Genomic DNA, 22695 nt, shown 5'->3' with positions numbered 1-22695 from the left:
AAGTACACCTGGCCACAAATAAAAACCACAAGGTGGCGCTTTGGTATCATCTAATCGTTGTCTCAAATGGGCCTCACGCTGTGATGAAAATATTGGGCCAGGCGAGTCAATAAAAAATATCTTTCAATTTTTATATTTTTTCCGACATTATTAGACTAGAATTACCGTAGTAGACTCAGACACTGCTTTCAATTATTTCATACAAAAAAAAAAAAATCCCAACAAGTTGAAACAAAGTTAGAAGAAACAAAAAAAAAAAAACAATACAAGCGTGGGTTTATGCAACATAAAACAAACCAAAACAACATAATTGTGTGATATTTTATTATGAATATATGACAATTTAGTAATCGTAACATATTTACGTTGTTCATGTCGAAGAAAACTTCTAGTATTTCAAGTTATTTTTATTAACAACAACAACAACAATAAAACAAGTGTCTGTATATATATTGTTATTTAAAAAAAATATTTATTTGTATTGATAAAAATTATGCATTGAATTTTAAAAGGGTATCGCGCAAGCAAAGTAAAGAGCAAGGTGTGGCGCGATGAGGTGCGGGGCCTTACCCTCTTGTATGTGTTGCGTTTCTTTTCATTGAATATATCGTCCTTCTTCAATTCCCTTTCTCCCGCAAGATAACTCAGTCCCCTTGTTTTTTTTTTTTAATTTTTAATTTTTTTCTTACTCTTTAATCCCCTCTACCAATTCACCTGGCCTGCAATTCACCTAACCGATTTGATATACCATACAACAACAGCAGCAGAAATCCCATTCCCTCTACTACTTGCCAACAATTTCACGTTCTACCTTCGAGGCTTCGACACGGCATGTAATCCAACCGGGGAATCGTTCATCGGTCCATTCGAGTGTCTCGCGTCGTACACTCTACTTCAGTGTCTTTAATTTTATCATTATCTAATGTTTTTTACAATATTTTGTTTATAAATTGCGCTTTTAAATTGTACAAATTGTTTGGTAAATTGTGAGCTATGGTTTTTTAATTTTTTTAAATTCATTTTTGACTAAAATGACAGTGGTGATGTATTGTTGATAACAAGTTATACCTGGAATTCATTGTGACAGTGATTAAAGCAATACACAAGGTGGATTATTCTTTTGTTTTTTTTAAATTTGTTCTTATTTTTATTTTAATTATAATTTATTTTTTTATGCTAATCAGTATTTTTATTACAATTCTTGATAGCTGAAATTGTTGCTTGATTATTATTTTTTTGTTGTTCTTGTTTTTATTTTTTTTTTGCTCCAATTTTTTCATTTCGTCTCTGCTGATGCTTGCTCGGGTTTTGTATTTTATCTTTGTTACTTGCGCATCGTAATGCAGTACCGTATTATTTTCTGAAGACGAGCAAAAGATGCGCATTCTTCAAGAAGAGTAGTTGCGTGTGCGTTCTGTTTTTTTATCTATTTTTTTTCATCTTGTTCTTCTTCACCTTTTCTTCTCTCATTTCTTTTACATCTTGTATCGTAATTTTGCGCTGATATTTTTCGAATTTCGAAACGCAGTCAGAATCGAAATTTAACATAGCTACATGAATTATTATTATCTTGTTGTTGTTGTTTTTTTTTATAGCAAAATTTAATATCCCAAAAGTTGAATAGACTTAATTATTATTTAAAGCAACTATAGTTTATTCAAGGCCGATAAAAAAATAATATCTCAAACCAGTCTAAGCACTATATTTTTTTCTTCAATTTTTTTTCTGAAACCTCATTCGGTAATTTCCGGTCTAGATTGAAAGGCCAAGTAGTCGAAAAAAAAAAATAAAACTGTTGAAATATTTTTTAACTTCAATATCATCAGATTTTCGATTACAAAATAAAATTCCATTGCCCAACAATGACATAAATTTGAACTTGAAAAATGATTAAATTAAATTGTCAAGTGTCAATTAATTGAAACAAACATTTGATTATTTGTTGTCAATAATAAATTATTGCAATTTGTAAATATATTAAATTAAAAATTATTCCGTTAACAAGCCAGTTAGCCAGCTGGAATGATTGATACATCCAATTGATTTTCTTATCATTTGATTAAATACAAAATAGATATGATAAATGTTAACAAATATCAACTTGAAAATTAAAAATTGCGACTATCTTTATGTTTATTTTATTTATTTGTGTGAGAATGGATCGTAGCAATTCACGGGACAAGATGGATAACGTGGAAACGGGTTTAAGCGTGAAAGTAATTGAGGAAGTGGCCGGGTGCACGAACAACCCGAAGCTACATACTCTGTACGATTGGCTGATGGTGTTTCAAGTGAGGTCGAGACATAGAACGTGGATTATTCATGTACTTTTTTTTTTTTTTTCTAATTTTTCTATCACTGGAGTGTATAAATAGATGTGATAGTAATTTTAAAAAATAAAAATTAATAATTTCGAGAGAAAATTCAACAAGTACTTGTTCATGAACAAGTACATCAAAATTAAATTACTAAAATGTTTTTTTTTGTTGCTCAATATATGTATGATTAAATTCCAATTGTAAAATAATAATTACATTATAATTTTTGTCTTTTTTTTAAATTTTATTTACAATAATTATTTGCTTTATTTTTTTTTGTTGTAGAAATTTGTTTGGAACAATTGTTTTTATATTTTTGAATATTTTTATTACAGTTGAGCAATGGCCTTGAGGCTTCGGAGCAGTAAAGATGTCAAAAAAAGTTCATATTATGTTTGGTATCTTGGTGCGAGGGAGGCCAAAGGTGTTGATGCAATGCCTGGTGCCATAGCATATCTTCTTGAGCGTGAAAGACTTCAAGAACCTTTCAAGGTCACTTTACAGGTAAAATTTAATCATGTTAAAAAATTTTTTTAAAACACAAAATATTATTTTCTTTTTATTGATAATATCTGGTTATTTTTAAAATTTTTTTGAATATAAAAACGCCTGATTGGTGGTCATCATTAACAATAAATTTTGTGACTGTACGGTTCTTGTTCTAATGTTAGGTCTTTTATCGCTCAATTTATATTTTTATATTTTCAAATTTAAAAAAAAACATGCATTTTTTCGATTAAACTGGAAATTCAAGAGTATTATTTAAACTTTATTTAAAAAATTTAAATTTTCAAGATATTTTTTTTCATTTTTCTCTGCATTTTTTTATATGAAATTTTTAAAAAATTTTTTTCATCAAATAATGTCAACATTTTGTTGATAAATTAATGATTAAACCTGGTATTTAAATTACCAAGTGTTGATTAACATTTAAAGCTTTTAAATATTGATAAATTATAAAAAAAAAAAAAGTTAATTTCAAGGATATTTAATATAATCCTTGAAGAATTTCAGCAAACATCAGACAAATATAGAACATGAGAAAAAATTTTTAAGATAAAAAATAAATAATAATAAATAAAACAATAAACAAGTTGCTATTAAAATACATACAAATCTTTTCTATCAAATCATAAAAATTATAAACGCACTTAAATAACATTGAAGAGTTCAAAGAATCTAGAACAATGAAAATTCAATTTAAATACACAATAAAAACTTTTGATAATATTTAATTTTATGGCAATTAACAAAATATATATTCAACAAGTTTATTTATCGTATTTATAAATAAATAAATAAATAAATTAGCATAAATTAATATAGTGTAGGTGCATCATCACCTAGTTTGTTAAATTATTTTTTCAAAAAGTATGTAGGCCTTGAGAGATGATGTGGTACCACTCATGTGAATTTAAAATTAAATAAATTGAACAATTGCAATGTGTAAATAATAAAAATAAAATGATTGAAACATGGGGAAAGGAGAAAAGAGAAATGTTCTTGGCCATGGCAACTTGTTTTCTATATAACCAAGAAGTGAGTGCACACATGTGCCACCATTGGAATCTGGGAATGGTGATAGTGGCCCGGTTAGGTGATTGTCCAGCTCATTGGAGCTCACAGTAATCTTTGTGGGTAGACTATCATTCAAGTATGTGTGACCCACGCATTTCCCATCATTTCATTATTATCAATAAATATATATAACCTGTTTTTTTTTTTTTAAATAAATATACGTAAAATCATTGAATTCATGATGATTCTTTTATATTTTTTTTCAAAATATTTATACTTTTTTGGGTGTTTTTATATTTTATGGTTAAAATTAAATACAAAAAACATTGAGAGTATTAAAATGAACAATTTATAAAATATAAAATGAATGATAAAAAATTTAAAATTTGTTTATTTTTATTTATTTTCAACACATTTGCAAAATTTTTTATTTTATCAGTTGATATTTTTTTGGTTTTTTATTTGAATAGCTTTTGGTAATTTTGATCAGGATTGTTGATGATAATGTGAGTCAGGATGTCTAAAAAATTTGGAGAATTTAATTGGATATATTTAGCAATTTGAATTTAATTGTACATCTTGAAGTACAGCAACGATTTGTAGTTGTGATTGTTGGATCTTTCATTTGGAAAATTTAATAACATCATAAGAGCTGCACAGTTGTTTTCACACACAAACAAACAGACAAATAAATATGAATATAAAAAAAAAAATAATAGTCAGTCAGGGTAGATTGCGTAATTATAATTGTTCCAAGAGTTGTATATAGACAATCATTAGCGTATTTTGAGTAGCATCACTCGCGAGAAAGTTTCTGATAGTTAATATGCTGATTGTCTGTCAACACAAAGTGAATACAAAAATTAAATAATAAACAATTCAACTGGGAGACACAGGTCACTGCATGATGGGAATACAGCAAATATATTATATATATATACTTTTGCTCTTTGTTAAGAAACTCTTTCGGACTGATTTTCAAAGACCGATGAATAGAAAGTTTTTCCTTTTTTTATTTTATTTTTTTTAATAGTTAAAACTTATTATATATATTTTTTTTTTGTTTTGTTTAATTAAAAAAAAAGGCTTGTTTTGATTAATAAGCATTGATTAAAATTATATTTATTATTTAAAAAAAAAAAAAACAGTTAATTTACCAGATAAATTTTAAAATAAATATCGATTTACAAAAAAAAAAATATTTTTTTAATTAAAAAACAAGTTCAATAAATTTGAAAATAAATTATAATTTTGTAACTAAATTAAATTAAATAAATTGAATTTTTTTTTTTTTAATAAAAAATATATATTTTATATTTATTTTTGCAGGTGAAAGAATTTTATTTTTTTTTCCAATTATAAATCAAATAAATCTATCATTTTTATAGAGTTAAAAATAAAATTATTAAAATAAATTTTTACAAAAATATATATCCTGTTTTATATGTATATTTTTTGTTATTTATTTTTATTATTATTATTTTTGCGTAGATGAAATGCGTGCACGAATTATGATCAATTTTCCATGGTACTAAACACGACAAAAAGAAAATTGATCGTTTTATTTTTTTAACAATCCTGATTGTAAATCCGCTATACTTATGAACCACTTGTGCATACAAAAATAAATGATTAAATTGATATCATGACATGAAAAGAAACTTTAAAATTGTAATTTAACAGTGGTAAAAGATGATTTTATTGCAGTTATACCGCAATAATCATTATAACATCAATTTATATATTTTTCATTTAAATGCCTTGCCTTTCATCATCGCAAACAACTACATCCAACTAAATTAATATAATACAATTTTTTTTTTTCTTTTTTCTCTGTTTCATTACACATATCTCTCATAATTTTTTCAAATAAAATATAAAACTTTTGCCTTATTGTAGCCATACGAACCGAGTACAATAAACAATTATTAAATTATTTCATAACACTCATCAAATTGTTTCATATAATTTTTCAACAAACTTGTAAATTAAAAATATAAAAAAAATATATTAATTTTATCACATTCAACATTCAATTATAAATTAAATAAAAATAAAAAAAAAAAAAAAATTTAAACGGTAAAACACGAGGTAGGATGTATGTGACTGCAAAATATTTAAAAAAAGTAAATATTTTTTTTTATTTTCAAAAGAACTTTTGAATCGTCTGAGAAACTTGTCGACATAAAAAGATAGTTGCACATAAATACAATAAATATATATATGGATATTGTAAGGATATTTATAAAATAGTGAGATAGTCATTGGTACAAGATTAACGGTTGATCATCAATGATGGTCAGTATGTGCTTGTTCATTTTGTGGCTGTATCACACACAATGAATCTTGTCGATGAAATAAAGTCGATTACGATATACACTGTATACAGAAAATTTACCCTGCGGAGAAATTTTATATATAAGAAATAATAATAAACAAAAAAAATTATTAAAGAAACAAAAAATAATAATGTTCATAGAGAACAGAAAAAAAAAAATTATTGAGAAACTCATATTAAACGGTTCGTGTCTGGGCCGCCCACTGATCAGTGGAATAGGTCGGGACCTCCCAGAACACTTTTTATTCAAGCCCATTTTTAAAAATAGCAATACAAGTTCAATTGAAATATTATATTTCTTTTTTGGTGAATTTTTAAATCGGTTTACAATTTGTTAATTTTTTAAATGACAAAAAAAAATTATAATTTTGTAATTTATTTATAATTTTTTGATTTATTTATTAACTTGATTGAATTTAATTTGTAAAATTAAAAATTATTTTGTTATATTGAATAATATCTAATTTTTCTAATCCAAATTATTATTTTTAATTAAAAATCAATTTTACAAATGATAAATTAAATTTTAAAAATAATCTGTAAAATTATTTTTGTTTTTTTTTTCTAAAATTATGAAAATTCTTTATTGATTCTTTTGATTTTTTTTTTTTAAATAAAATAAGATAAAAAAGACATTATGCAGATATTTGTCAATAAAATATAAACAAATAACTGTATAAAAAATTAATAACCATAAAAAAAAATAATAAAATTGCTTAAAAATTAAATGGAAAAAAAATATAATTATAATAATTAAATTTGTACAGTTTATTTTTACATTAAATAATAAAATTTTTCAAGTTTTTTATTACACATAAAATTATCTATTTATTTAAAACCAAATTTAACTATTTAAAAAATTTTTTAATTAATTTTTTTTTATTTTAAAATGGACTTTTATCAATTCTGAATTTAAAGAAATTTTCAAAATGATCAATAGTAATTTTTTTCTCCAAAAATACTTTATCGATTTATTTGATTTTTTTTTTCAAAATAAAGTAAGATACGAGTCACATTATGCTGATATTTGTCTTTCAAAAAAATATAATAAATAATTGTAAAAAAAATTATGAAATTGATTCGAAATAAAATAGAAATGTAATTTCCACAAGTTGAATTGTTAATTGTTTGAGCGTTTATGATTTGATGAAAATATAAATGATACATATGATTTAATTATCAACAGGTTAGCAGTAAAGGTCTCAAGATAATACAGACAGTTCATCCGGGTGCTTCAACAAGGTCTGCCGTTAAACATCTTGTGCCAGGTCATGCTGTTCTTGCTGCTGTACAACGGGAGGATGTTGTTGCAGCAACTCTTCTTCTTCCCAATCCAGCAACAAATAATCCTGTTCATGTTCACGCCTACAGGTTAGTCACTAACTCTCTTTTTCATTTTTTTTACTCTTTTAAAACATTTACCACTATTTACGAAATAAGAAAAATACAAAAAAAATCATCAAATATCCCGTTAAAAATTCGACAAGTAATACTTTTTGTTTGATTTTTTTTCGACCAAAGAATTTGTTAAATCACTGATGATAAACTGCAGAACAAAAGAAAAAAAAAATTATTATTATATAACCACAAAATAGAATTAGTTGAAAAGAAAAATTTGGCAATATTTGAAAATTACGGTTGCGGTTTTGTATTTTTATTAAATTTTTTTTCATTTTTTTTCCTTTTGTTGTATATTATAATAAAACTTGATATAAATCCAATATTGACACAAAATTATCTGTAAAATAAACTCAAGAGAAATTAATTTGCTAAAAAAAAATTATAACAATAGTTTTTAAAATTAAAATTTTCTTTATTTTTTTGTACTAAATTCTTAGCTGTGTAGTAATATTTATAATAAAAAAATGAATGTACAATTATGACCGAGAAAAAATAGACAATGATGCTACCGAGTTACACGAAATTTCAGCAATAATTGAGAAATATTAGCGACAGATTTGAAATATAACATAATGAAATTATTTATGTACATTTATAGAGAGGTTCAAACACAATGGAATTAAATTTTTTTATTTTGTTTTAAAATCTTTGTAATGCATATTTAAAATATTCAAAAAATTAAGTAATTTACAACTAATGTGTGTATTTATTATTCAAAATAATAATAATATATTATTATTGTTTTAAAAATTATTACAAAATAAACCGTGTTAAAAAAAAAAATAAATATCATTCATAAAATAAAAAAAAAAAGAACGTATTTTATTTTTTTGTAAATTAAATTGATGATTTTTTTAAATTCAATTTATTTTATAAATTTTTTTATTGTATAATTTGTGGTAATAATTTAAAAAACAAACAAATAATTTTTTCTTTTAATTAAACCAGTAACAATAATAATTTTTCGAATCGATTTTTTAAAATGAAATTCTTCAATTTATTTCTTCTCAAACTCATGTTAATGACCTCGAAAAAAAAATTCCTCTCAAGCTTAATTAACCACTGTAATAAAAAGATATAAAAATTAAAAAACTAAATAGCTATTCTCAAGATTAATATTAAACACTAAAAGTGTAACATGAATTATCAATTACCAAGAAAATATCACACAAATAATGAATGAATGTAACAAAACTCATCCTACTTCCGATCATCGTAACACATCACACAACAATATAATCATGTATAAATTTAAGTGTGAGAATTTTACATTATAATTATTCTTCTAGACAAGAAAAAAAAAAAAAAAAAGTTTCTTCTATTATATTTCAAACAACAATGCACGTACGTCAAAGCTCTTGCGAGTTACAATATAATTTTGTTATAAAATTTTTTGATATATTTTTTTTTACATATATTCTTGGTGAAAAAAAAAAAAAAAAAATTATTTGTCGTGTTGCTCATTAACTTTGCCAGTTAATTAAAATTTTTTTCAAGATTATAAATTTATAACGGTATCGTGTCATGAGCCCACAGTGGCTATTATAATTTTATTTTTTTTTCGTACTAAAGTACATATTGTAATTACACGTGTCTCATATGATTACGTATAATTATTAATTAAAAATAAATTGCATTTTATTACACTATTTTATTTGTCTAATGTTGGATGATAAGAGTACGTTAAATATATTTTTTTTTCATTTATAATAATTAATAAATAGTCATTTACTTTTTACGACAAAATAAAGAAAAAAAATTTTTTTTTTTTTTCTTCAATAGTTATATTAAATTAAGATATTATTATTTATTTTTTTTAAATTTACAAGCACATTGGCGCCTGTATCTATACCTTCTAAAAGGTTCATTTTTCATTGATTTTATAAACACAAGTATTATCATAAAAAAAAAAAAAAAGAATAAATAAATTGACGAAAAATTTTTTAAATTTATTGATTTACACATAAATCACACATAATTCACACGTAATTTTTAGTCTAATAACATCAAGATTGAATGTTTACTGAAAAAGTTGTGCTACCTTAATATGTCAATTTTAAAAAAAAATATAAAAAATATAAAAATTTTTTTTTTTTAAATTTATATTTCCCCACATAAAAAACACATAATTCGCACAAAATTTTAAGCCCAAGTGCATTGAGATCCGATGATTATTGAGAAAGTTGTGCTAGCTTAATATGTGAATTTTAAAAAAAAATGTTAAAAAATAAAAAAAAAATATTTTTCAAAATTTTCACACATGAAAACACATAATTCGCACAAAATTTTACCCAAGTCCATCGAGATCTAATAATTATTAAAAGTTGTGTTTAATACGCCAATTTATAAAAAATAAAAAAAAATTTTCTTCAAATTTATTTCTTCATTAAAACACATAATTATAAAATTTTAAGCCCAAGTCCATCGAGATCCGATGATTATTCAAAAAGTTGTGCAGCTTAATACGCCAATTTTAAAAAAGTAAAAATAAAAAATTTTCAAATTTATTTCTTCACACATAAAAACACATAATGCCAAATTTTCTGTATTGAGATCCGATGATTATTGAGAAAAGTAGCTTAATTTGTCAATTTTAAAAAAATATAAAAAATTTTATTTAGCTCTTTTTGTTTTTCGTTGCTAACGAAATAAATAAAAAAATAATAGAAAAAGGCAAACAGAAAGAAATTCGTATGAGAGTAAGTAAGAAAAAAACAATGACCAATCAAATGTCCGGAAGACCGATGATGTTTGTCCTTTTTATATTAGGAAAGTGAAATTATTTGTATTATATTTTAATATGAATAATATATTATATTTTATTTTTATTTTTATTGCTAGATGTGATTCGGTTGAGACTGCTGAGCTTTTGGGTGGTCAATTAAAAGCTCTTGCTTCACATTCGGATAATTCAATTAAAATTAATTCAACTGATAATAGAGTTCGAAGTAATTTAGGTAGTGATGGAAGAAGTACAAGAGAATCAGAATCGTCTGAGGGAAGTGGTGAACATCGTCATGTACCAGCACAATCATCAACAATTTACGAGTCTCTTGCTGCTGAATTGCGAGCAAAATTAGGTTTGTTATTCATTTTTTTTTTTTACATTTCTAAATTAAATTTTCATAATACTATTTTTCTATTATTTAAACAACACTTTAATGTTATTATCCTGAAAATTTTAGAATTTAATTTCAATTATTTTTATTTTTTTTTTAACTTTATATTTCCCCATGACTTGCAGACAACATTCAGGAATTTTAAAAACTTTCTTTTATCAATTTTGTCTGTTTAAAAATAAATTTTTTATTGATAAATTTTTAGGACGTGGTAATTCTGGTGATAATGATGTTGGCCCAATATTATTACCACCACGTGATTATGACACTGTTCATAGGCATCGTGGTAACCTTGCTGGTATTGAATTTCGACGTTGTTTAAATCAAACAATTGTTGGTAACAATACAAACGATCGTGGTACCGGAACAAGAAGTGCAGCAAGTAGTGGAATTGGTTCTGATAGTGCAGCAACACCACCACCATATCAATCACATCATCAACTTGGTTCTAGACCATCAAGACCATCAAGAGACACCTCATCAGGTGAGTCAATTTGAAAACAAAAATTTACTTTAAAATTACTGTCGTACTCTTTTGTTGATTAACATTATTAACTAATATTTTAAAAATTAACAAAATAACTTTCTAATTATATTTTTCAATAACAATAATTATCCAAAAAATAATAATAAAATATAAAATTAATTACTAACAATAACACTTGATAAATTGACAAGAAAAAAGTGAAAAAAAAGTTACCTTAAATTGTTGATATTTTAAAAAATAATAACATTCTTACAAATAATATTAATTTCATTGGAAAGGTCTTTTTATGACCTTTTAAATAAATTTACAATTTATTATGTTACCATCTTCAATTTCAATGATATCAATGATATAATAAAAAATAAAAAAATTGTATGAAAAAAAAATGAAATAAAATTTTGTAAATTTTTTTCTAAAAAATATATAAAAAATTAAATAATATGAAAAATAAATTCTTTTGTTTATTTATTGTATTGTTGTAAAGATCAATGAGTACATACAATAAATTTGAACACTTTCTAATTGAAGAAAAAAAAATAATTTATCCACATTCACTTGTCAATTGTGGTTCTGTTTTTTTTTTTAATTTTTTTTTTCTCTTTTTCTTTACATGATGCTTAATGTATAATATAATTATAAAAAAAGGACATACACACTTGTAACAATGTCCTTTATCTGTCAAATATTTTGGACAATAAAAAATGAGACACTTACTACGTGATTGAACATCAACTTCTTCTTCTTTGCAATGTAGAAATTTGTCCTGTTGACCCAGTTGAATGAATACATATTATTATACTTTTGTTGACATACAGTGAATATAAACAAATGAAAAAAAATATATAATTTATATATAAAACTTTTTCTTCTCTCTGTCCCTGATAAAACACAAAAAATATTATTATAAAAATAAAGTGTTAAGGGAAAGAAAATGGAACGCAAAAGTCACGAGTCTCTTTGATTTTAATCATGTGTGTGTGCTAAATTTTATTATAAAAATTATTTCAAATAAACAAACAGCTAAACAACAAGAGTATTGAATGATAAACTCGTTTATAAATAATACCAGATAAAAATATAAATAAAAAACACCAAGCAGAAAGATGTCATCATGTTTTTTATATTTTATTTTATTTTTTTTTTGTTGAGAGTGTAAGTTAATCACGAGAACATCTTATGCAATTGTCAACTCATCGAGATAAAAAATAAAATAAATAAAAGAAAATTAATTTTAAAAAAATAATTAGCTTCAATAAAAAATAAATAAATAAATAAATAATTAACAATTAAAATTATTTTTATATAAAATTTTAAAAAACATTTTTTTCAATTTTTTTTTTTGAAATATTTTTTCTAATTTTTTTTATAACTTTTTTTTGAAATTATTTATAAATATTCAAGTTGGGTTTTTTGATTGTTTATATATTTAATTAGTTGTAAATTTTGTTAAAAAAATTTTAGCCTTATTTATTTTATAAGTTTTCAGTTTTTTTATAATTAACATATCAGACAGCTGCACTGTATTATGTTCACGGCCGTTGATTAAATTACAATAATAAATGCATAACACCTGAGACCAAGTAACCCAGGTATGATGAAGAATACACTAGTGTCTTTATTAATTTTAATTTTAATAATATTATTCCATCAATCATACGCATTCATGATACCCATGAGCTCCAATGATCTCACCTAGTCTCATCACAGTCACGCAATTTTAATATAACAACACAAAATAACACTATAAACCTCATTTTTTAAATATAAAATTATTTAAAATAATAATAATTATTTTTAATTTTATACAAAACGTGATTTTGTTAACCTACTTTTATCATTATTATTTTTTAATTTTATAATTATAAATTTAGAACATAAAAATTGTCATTTTTTATTTTTTTTTTTTCACTAAAAATTTTATTTTTATCTAATAAAAAAATATTTGTACTAAAAAAAAAATTATTCATTCAAATGATGATATTAAATTTCATTAATATAAATATAAAAACAATTTTAAAAAATTTTTTTTTTATATATTATTACATTTCAGAAATTTTTTTGTAAAAAAAAAATAAAAATTATTTATTTCTGTCTCATTAAAATTTCACGTTGAAAAAAAATGATAAAAAAAAAATTTAATTTATTTATGTTTACAATGTTATGCATGAATAATAAATAAATAAAAAATTCCTCAATAACTTTTTCAATATAATTAAATTATCCAAAGAATTTACTAACATACAGTAAACATGATTTTTTTAAAAAAAAAATCCAACAATATTTTCTTCATAAAAAGTTAAAAAATTTACTTGCAAATTTGTGTTATTTAAAATTGCACTCAACGACTTAAGTGAGAGAGAGAGAGAGAGAGAGAAAAAAAAGCAAAACAATCAAGAAGATGATAGAAAAATAGGCAAATGAAAAGAGATAGATAGACACCTGTTGAACACTGTTGAAGTTTAAATGCACCGTTATAGTTAGAAGTTTAAAGAGGCGACAGGTAGCACCATGCATGGCTACTTTTGTATACATGTATATTTATTATCATAAACTCCAAAGAAAGAATTATTATGGAGTGGTGATGGTGGTGATGATGGTGGATCCATAAAGAGGGATAAAATGTCCCCATAAAAATATAAAATCATGCAAGTAGCTTGCCTACTTTTGAACCAACACAAACACATACCAAATGAAACACATGGCACACTTTATTTATTACACACACACATAAAAAAATACTATCATGATTTTTAATATTTGCGTAACTTCCGGACGTTAATTCAATGCAAAATAAATTCTTGAAAGCGTGCTCTACTATCTAATTTATATATCACAAACACAAAATCATCCGGGCTACTGGTATGCACCGTTATACTTTTAAATGACAAATTAATTGGCTTTAATTCTTTAATTTTTTTTTTTTGTTTAATGAATTATTTATTTGTTTATTTATCATTTTTTTATTATTGGTAATTTAAAATAGAATGAAAAGAATTTTTTTTTTTTTTATCTTCGATTTTATGAATATCTTTTTTATTCATCGTCATGACTTTTTTTTTTTACAGTTATTTTTTTAAATCCATTGGTAGACAATGATTATCAAAGTGAATAAAAAATATGATCGATTTTTTTTTTTTTTTGGTTATCGCCCTGAGGTGGAATTAAATATAATAATTATTTTATTTTTAAAAAGCATGTCAAGAAACGGAGTAAAATAAAATGTACAAGATCAAGTTTTTATATATTTTTTTTTTTATTTTCCTTTTTAAATTTTTTTATCTTCTTTTTGTATATTAATATTATATACACACAAACGGTACTCGTAAATTTTTCTGCTTATGGGTAATTTATTTTTCGTTTTTTTTTTTTAAATATATGTATATATATTTTTTTTTTTTTTGCTTTTTGTTGTTCTTTTGTTGCGCTGGTTTTAACGACGAATTTGTTGAAGAAACTTTCAGACAACACCTGTAATTATATAGCAATATTTTTCCACTAAAAAGACATCAATTTCTGAGAATGCTATAAACGCTGCATTTATCTACCAGCAGATGATGCATGCTCATTTTTATTTTTCATTTTTTTTTCATGCATATAATAAAAACAGAAGGAAAATTTTTTGAATAAATTATCTAAAGAATTTATAACGATGTAAAAAAAACAATGTTTCTTTAAAAAAAATATATAGAATTGTTTTTTTTTTCTATATAATATTGGTTTATTTATTTTTCAAATTATTTCGAATCGAAAATATCGAAATGAAATTTGAAATATTTTTTATAAATTTTTAAAATAGATTCGCGAGTTATCGTGAGAATTTAAAAATAAAAAAACCATAATATAGTTTGAATTGATGATAAATACAATGAAAAAGAAAAAAAAAAAAAATTGATATATAAAAAAAAATAAAATATCGACAATTGTCGATGCAAAGAGGCCACGACACGGGAGAGATCAACAAGCCAATGTTGGTATAAAGATATTCACAAAGATATTGAAGCAAGGATGGCCTCTCAACATCAACAATATATATACAGAAATACAGTGAGATGTGTGTAATTGTGTATGAGTTGATGGTACATACACTTTTAAATTTTACAAAGTTTGTTCATGCATATTGCCATCAGCAATGAGAAGAGAATAAGTATTTTTCGAAGAGGCCAACTTGAGCCTCAGGCTGTGGGCCGAGAATGCGGAACCTTCTCACGATGATACATCATTAATTCAACATATTTGATTCATTCAAAAATTTACAATATCTACCTGTTGATGTTTACTTTTTATATTATATCAAATTAGAGAGTTTTTACCAATGAAATCATCAAATTCAATCGTTCGGGATGATCACCTGAAAATACTTGAAATTTAAACGGCATTAATTTGAATTATAAAATCATTTTTAAAAAATATTCTTCGGGATTTTTTCTTCAATATTTCAGAGGCATTGACAATACTATTAGTAGCATTTAAAATTTTTACGTTTTTAAATTTATTTAATGTTATTTAATACATGCTAAATGCTAAAAAATAAATTTTAAATTTTAAAATTTTTTTAAATATTGATTAATTAATTTTATTAATTAAAAAAATTTTAAATTCAAGTCGGGAATTATTTTTCTATTCTAAAAATTGTCCTTTTTATGGTGATATTTTTTTTATTTGAATTGGAGGTGTTTTAAAATCGCTAGAATTATTTTTATCAAAGCCATATTTACACTAAAAAAATTCATATCTAATTTTAACATGGTCATATAATTTTTTTTAATCTAAAGGAAATAAAGTTAAAAAAAAAAATATATTAATTTATTTAGTTTCCTGTGAATAAACGCTTAAAAAAATTTCTAATATTTATAAAATTTAAAAAATAAAAACAATCGTACAATTTAATAGAAAGTTTATTATTATTTTTTGTTATTTTAAATTGCATATTCGATAAAATATCATGAATTTTGTTACGTAAGCACAGTTGACTTGATTGTATATCAATTAAATTTTTTTTCTTCCTCTTTATTTTTAATTTAATATTTGATTTAACGTGATATTTTTGACATGACTTTAAACAGTTATTTTCCTGAACAAAAAAACAATAAAAAAAAATACCAAGATAAATAATAAAAGATCTAATCAGAAAAAAATGATCGAAGCCTTTAATTTTTTTTATTTTTTCATTAATTTTTTCCAAGACAAAATCACAAGAATTCCATCATCAATAATATAAAATCTCATTAGAAAGTACATGCCCTTTCTAATGACTATCTCAAATAATTATTAAATCAAAAAATTTTTAATTTCACAATTTACAATCACAGTAATAGATCATTTATTTCCACGTACTTTTGATTATCTAATTTTTCAAATTTAATGACTTATTATTTTTCCAAATCGATGATATAATAACAAGCTCATTAAAAGATTATTATTGATGAAAATAAAAATATTATTTTCTATAAAGCATCGCGTGACATCACTGTTGTATTTATTTTCTCAAATTTAAATTCATCCCACAGGCCCGAAGCTTACTTGCCTTGAAAAATAATAATTTTTTTTCAATTAAATTATTATTTGTATATTTAAAAATGATAATAACAATAATTTATCGATGACTGTATCAACGTGGGTGAGTCAGGGTCAACGTTCCCAGGCCAACAAAACTATCACTAATTCATGTAGCTTATTTCGAAATATTAAATATCAAACAATGTATTGATAATGGTTATTTTGCTTTGAATTATAGATGAAGATTGGGGTGGTATTACTGAAGAAAATGAATATTTACAAGAACAAACGACAAATGTAACACTTCCAAGACTTCCAAGAAGTCCAGAGAGACCAATAATTGGTCGTGGTGTATCACCAAGTTCTCATAATAGAATAAAAAGATCTGCTGAACTTCGTCAGCGATCACCAAGCCCTCATTATCAACCTAAAATTGATCCAATTGAAGTTACAAGTCCACGTGAAAGATTTCAAGATGCTAAAGAAATGTTCAAAGCAATGGAACGCGAAAATTTAACGAGACCAACAATCATTGTTAGAGCCAGGGAAATTAATGATAATCATGGAATTCACAGGTGAGAAATTTTATTAATTATTATCAACAAATATCAAAGGCAATAATGCTTCATCAAAAACCATCATATTTTTCTTACCAAAAAATTATAAATTAATAATTAAACCCAACGTTTATAAATAAACTTGGTCCTGCAATTTTTTTTTTTTTTTGCATTGGAACCCTTGAAATACCGGATTTATTGAGACAAAAAATTAACAGTTTAAATGAAAAATATGTGGATTTAAAAATAGATAAAGAGTTGAATAAATTGATGAAAATTAATTAATGAATTTTCAATTAATTATTTATGAAATGTATTTTTTTTGTAATTATAATTTGAAAAAAAAAATGATCAATTATTTATTATAGACGTTAAAATAAATTGAGAATAATAATTATAATTGTTACGTGTTTTTAAAAAACATGCAATAATAAAAATTAGTTTTCTTGATTATTGTTAACTAGCATATTCGTTTTACCTTCATGATTTTATAATGACTATAATGATGCTTTAATTTTATGTTTGGATGTGAATTAATACGAGTGACAGTTGTGTAAAAGCATTGAAAATTGAATAAATAATAATACGAAATAAAAATATATAAAAAAATTTTAAAAAATCATTTTTTTAAACTTATAATAATAGCAAAATATTTATCCCTTGTTCAAACGCGTGTCGGTTAAATTACAACAAGGAAAAAAAAAAATTTAAAAAACATTTTCGAGGACAAATACATCTATTGCGTATTTTTATTTGAAAAAAAAAGTATATATTTTTCTTTGAGAAATATTTAAATGATATATCATAAAGGTACATAAATTCCACAATAAAAATAATACTGTAAATGTCCTTGAAATGAATATTCGAATGGAAATTCTCTGGTGGCCTTAATGACAACTCTTGAATTGGTAATCGAGCGAATAGTTTTTTCTTATTATATAAATTTGTTTGTATCAAATCTTGGTACAGCATAAAAATTAAAAAAATACAAGTAAAAGTTGTTGTAGAAATTCATCATCATTTTTTTTTTTTATAGTATATATCTTGAAAATATTTCACGTTTATAATTGCGATTATGATAAAATGAATTTTAAAAATCAGGAAGAAAATTATTACTTTCTAATGTAATCGTATAAATATTTTTTAAATACAAAAAGTGATAAATAATTATTGTGATAATTTATTTTAAATATAATTTGTGCAAATAGCAAATAATGTTTTTTATATCGAAATATCAGAAACTGAAAGTATATCGAGTTTGAAAGAAAAAAAAAAATTTATCTCAATCGATATGGTCATGATTTTGTAAGAAAGATAAACTTGATGTTTGAATTAGTCCAAATCGAGTTTGTATAAATAAATAGAAAAAGGATAATATATTGAGGGTTTTACTGTGGAATTTTGTATTATCAAAAAATAATTAAATGGTGATTAACAGAAGCTTGATCAGAAAGTTGTATGTATATGTGAATTTTTAGAAAGGAAAACTGTTCAAGTGAAAATATATTTTGTTATTGTGAAGGGGGTGATTTGCAATGACTTTGACGAGAATTTTTTTAATGATAATTGTGCTTTATTTTTTAAGGCTTGAATCAAAACAGGTGTCTTCATCAGCACCTGGACATCATGAACACATGAGACGTAGTCATTCTGAAATGGAAAGAGAAAAAGATCGTGAGAAAAATGATTATCGAAATCGGCCGAAAGTCAGAGGTCAGCATTATTCACTGGAGAGACTTACTGAAGCTGAGGTATCTTCTAGACCTCGGCCAAGAAGTTTTTATGAGAATCAAACATCAGGAAGAGATTCAAGAGATCAACGACATCCTGTGGAATCAAGAGATGTATAAAAAAAAATTTTTTTTAATAAATTTAATTTTAAAATTTGAGTTAAATAATAAATGGTTTTATTTTTTTAGAATCGAGATATTAGAGATAGACACTCTCGTGATGTTAGAGATAAACAACGTACCCGTCCAATTATTTATCAGGATATTCCAAAACACGAGAGATATTTGGAACGTGAAAATTCACGTGAAATTATGCCGACACCAAGTCGTTATCGTCACAGTTATGCTGAACCACCAAGACTTGGTCTTGCTGCTCTTGATCCATATTAAATAAATCAATAAATAAACAATTTATCATAAATTATATAATGACTAAATAAAAAATAGAAAATTATAAATTTATTTTCATGATAATCAATATTTAGAAATTGACTAAAAAAATAATCTAGTTATCTAAATGATATATCTTTTTAAAAATGACAAATTTTTTGTAATTATTAGACTTTTTTTTATGTAATAATTGTTTTTATTGACAATTATTATTTCTTTTGTTGGAAAAACAATATAATTTCTATTTTTTTATTTAATTTTTGTCTAATAAATTAACAAAATTGTTGAAATTAAAATTTAAAATTCAACAAAATAAATTAATTTTACTGTTGAGTTTTATTTAAATTAACCCTGGTAGAAAAACTCCGTCGGCCCGACGTTGGCTCGACTTATTGGCCGCGCTGAAAAATTTCTACCAGGGAAATATCGAAATTTTATTCCAAAAAAATTATATATTTTTTGAAAATGATACAAATATATTTTTGTCTGTTGAGATTATTCAATTATTTAATTTTAAGATTTATATTTTTTTCTTACTCAATAAAACGTGATGAAGACTTGTATTTTTTTTTTTTTTTAATTTTTTTATTATTAAAACTTTTGATGTAATATGTTTTTTTTTTTTGATAAAATAAAAATACGTCATCATGAAAATAATTATGTAAAAAAACAAATTATATTTTAATTGTTAAAAGTGCGATTAAATTTGCAACAACAATAATCATAGGTCTTCCAACTGAATTTAATTAAAAAATGTTTATAACATTTATCGCTCAAATTATTCTTGATAATTGTTGTTATATCATTGAAAATAATTGTAAGATAAAATCTGTATTTTAATATAATGAAATTTAAAATAATCTATAATTAAATATTGCCAAGTAAATAAATGTAATTTTAAAACAAGAAAATACAAACAATTGATGATTCAATTGACATTTATAATTTTAAAAAAAATATATATATTCCCAGCAGTTGTGTAAATTGAAAATTTATTATTCATGGTGATGCGTTTAAACAAACAAATAAATAAATAAATAAATGAAAATAAACCACACCCTGAAGCTGCATAACACAAGTGATTATCTTCCTTACTTTCTCGTCAATTAATTTGCAACAAATCATTCAAGGTTGCCAAGTATTTTTCACAATTTCCAGTTTAAAAAATCGAAAGCAATTTAGTGTATATTTAATCAAATCTTACAATTAATCTATAGCTATATAAAAATTAATTATTAAAGCTAAAACCTTGATAATTTTAATTAATAAAATAATTTTAATTGTTTGCAATATTTTAAGATTTTTAATAATTTTTTAGATCAATCTGTTGCCACAAATAATTAAATAATTTGTAAAATTAAATTAATATCTAAATTTATCCAGAGAGGATTTTAATTTTTAATCAATAATTTTTGCTATAAATTTGTAAATATATATATTATTTTAAATTGCATTAATAAATATTGTTTAAATTAAATTTCGTTTCTTTGACTATTTTATTTTTGTAACAGAGAATTTCTTTATTTTTTTTTAAACTATAATTTAAGCTGAATTAATTATCACGACAATTATTAACACATTGGTATCAATATTTACATTGAAATGCACAGTAAATGCCAGCTTTCATTTCCACTTGTTGTAATAAAATTCACTCGGTGAAAATAAAAAATGATCTCTCTGATTTCCAAGAAGGCGTTACCCCTCAAGGCATTGATATATTTTCAACATTACACATACTAAAATATTGTACACATGATTAACAAAAAAAATATATTTCTTATTCACAAAAAAAACATTAAATAAATTACTCAAATTATACAAGAAAAAAATAAATAAATAATAACGCAATTGAATTTTATTATGCAACTGCAAAAAACATATTATCTTTGATAATAAATCAAATTAAATTAATTACAATTAAAGTAATAAAATTATATTTAAAATAATTATCAAGCTCAAATTTAATAATAATTCAAAGCTTATTTTATAAATAATCAAATTAATTTTTATAATAATCACAATTAATTCATGTAATTATTCAATTACACATGACAATTTTGATGATAATTTTTATCTTTAAATCTTGCATAATGATAAATCAATTAAAAATATTATAAATTATTAATTTAAAAAAAAAAAAATAGAAAGTCTACTATTTTAATTTATAAAAAATCCAAAAATAAAAATTTATTCATTACGTCATCAATAGGAAATAATTAATATTCGTATAATAAGAAAAATATTCTTCTTCTTTAAAAATTTCTCTTTTAAATTGTCATTGAATTGTAGAAAAGAGAGAGGGAAAATAAATTGATAATATATTTTTTTTAATGACAATATTCATCGTAAATTGATGGTAGAAAACTATGCAAATGTCAAGAGTTATTTTCACGTTTTATAAACGTGTTTCGACGAAAGAAACATAACGTTTTGGTTGAGTTAATCACAGAACGTTGTCGCCATATCTCGTTTTACTCAGTGATGAACATCATCGCAACCGTGCGGAACATTTATTACTTCATGCATGGCGTAATATATATATTTCAAGAGACAAAATAATATTTAATATTGTTTATCAGCTCAATGGCTAATATATAAAAAATAAATTCAATAAATTTGTTCATTGATTTGCTAAATAAAAAATAAATAAATGAAGCTTTGATGCAAATTTTTAAATGAAAAGAGAATCAAGACTTTTGCAAATTAATTTCATGAAATGATGGATCAAGTGGTAAATCAATCAAGCATTGTTAAGTTAATGGAATCGGATGTATTTTGTCGTGGATAAGTAAACACTTGCATAAATTTTATTGTGTTTATGCCTGTTAAATAAAAATATTCCTTTCACCTACTGAGAATATTGAGATTAAAACTTGATCTTATGTTGCTTATTTAATGACACTGACTTGGTAGGAATTTTATTTTATTTTTAAACAATAGATTTAAATTGTTATTATTATAAAAATGCAACATTTTATTTGCTGTTTGATGTCACCAGCCCTGATGATTCACATTGATAAATCCTATTTTAATATATAGTGTTCAAACATGAAAAAAAAAAAAAATGATAAATAGTATTTAATTTTTTTTAACAATAAATAATACTTGGATCACGTTGAAAATTTTTTTGAAAATACTCTAGACCTGTCTCTATTTGTTCTATAAATTTCAAAAAAATCTATCGATTCATTTTTGTGGAAAAAATTTTTAAAAATTGAAAAAAAATAATAATTTTTGCATTTTTTTTTTAAATTTATAAATATGCAATTATTAATAGTTACATGAATAAAAAAATGATTTAAATTTATTTACAATCTATTTTACAACTCAGTTATTTACAC

At 23.2% G+C, this 22695-nt stretch overlaps 1 protein-coding gene across 2 annotated transcripts; it reads left to right on the top strand.

Moving 5' to 3' along the window:
* Positions 1 to 732: 732 nt before the first annotated feature.
* Positions 733 to 20831, top strand: LOC122858634 (zinc finger CCCH domain-containing protein 13). 2 transcript variants are annotated; one of them, XM_044161624.1, is made up of 8 exons: positions 733 to 1107; positions 2654 to 2822; positions 7361 to 7545; positions 10417 to 10655; positions 10900 to 11178; positions 16916 to 17252; positions 18820 to 19078; positions 19154 to 20831. In XM_044161624.1, the coding sequence occupies exons 2-8, from the start codon at positions 2661 to 2663 to the stop codon at positions 19352 to 19354; spliced, it is 1662 nt and encodes a 553-aa protein (XP_044017559.1). In that variant the 5' UTR covers positions 733 to 1107; positions 2654 to 2660; the 3' UTR covers positions 19355 to 20831. The 2 variants fall into 2 exon arrangements, with proteins under 2 accessions (XP_044017559.1, XP_044017558.1); XM_044161623.1 differs by lacking the exon at positions 733 to 1107 and adding an exon at positions 2243 to 2324 and having other exon boundaries at positions 19154 to 19440.
* The last annotated feature ends 1864 nt before the right edge of the window (positions 20832 to 22695 follow it).

This window comes from Aphidius gifuensis, linkage group LG6 (genome assembly GCF_014905175.1).
Source record: "Aphidius gifuensis isolate YNYX2018 linkage group LG6, ASM1490517v1, whole genome shotgun sequence".
Classification (NCBI taxonomy): domain Eukaryota; kingdom Metazoa; phylum Arthropoda; class Insecta; order Hymenoptera; family Braconidae; genus Aphidius; species Aphidius gifuensis.
The sequence above is the reverse complement of the archived record's forward strand: the minus strand, read 5'-3'. Positions and strand labels throughout refer to the sequence as shown.

Bases quoted from the DNA above. Each gene is read 5' to 3' on its own strand.
- LOC122858634 (XM_044161624.1), top strand. From the start codon at position 2,661: ATGGCCTTGAGGCTTCGGAGCAGTAAAGATGTCAAAAAAAGTTCATAT. The intron at 7,546-10,416 runs GTTAGTCACTAA...TTTTATTGCTAG, and splicing joins GTTCATGTTCACGCCTACAG to ATGTGATTCGGTTGAGACTG. The intron at 11,179-16,915 runs GTGAGTCAATTT...TTTGAATTATAG, and splicing joins ATCAAGAGACACCTCATCAG to ATGAAGATTGGGGTGGTATT.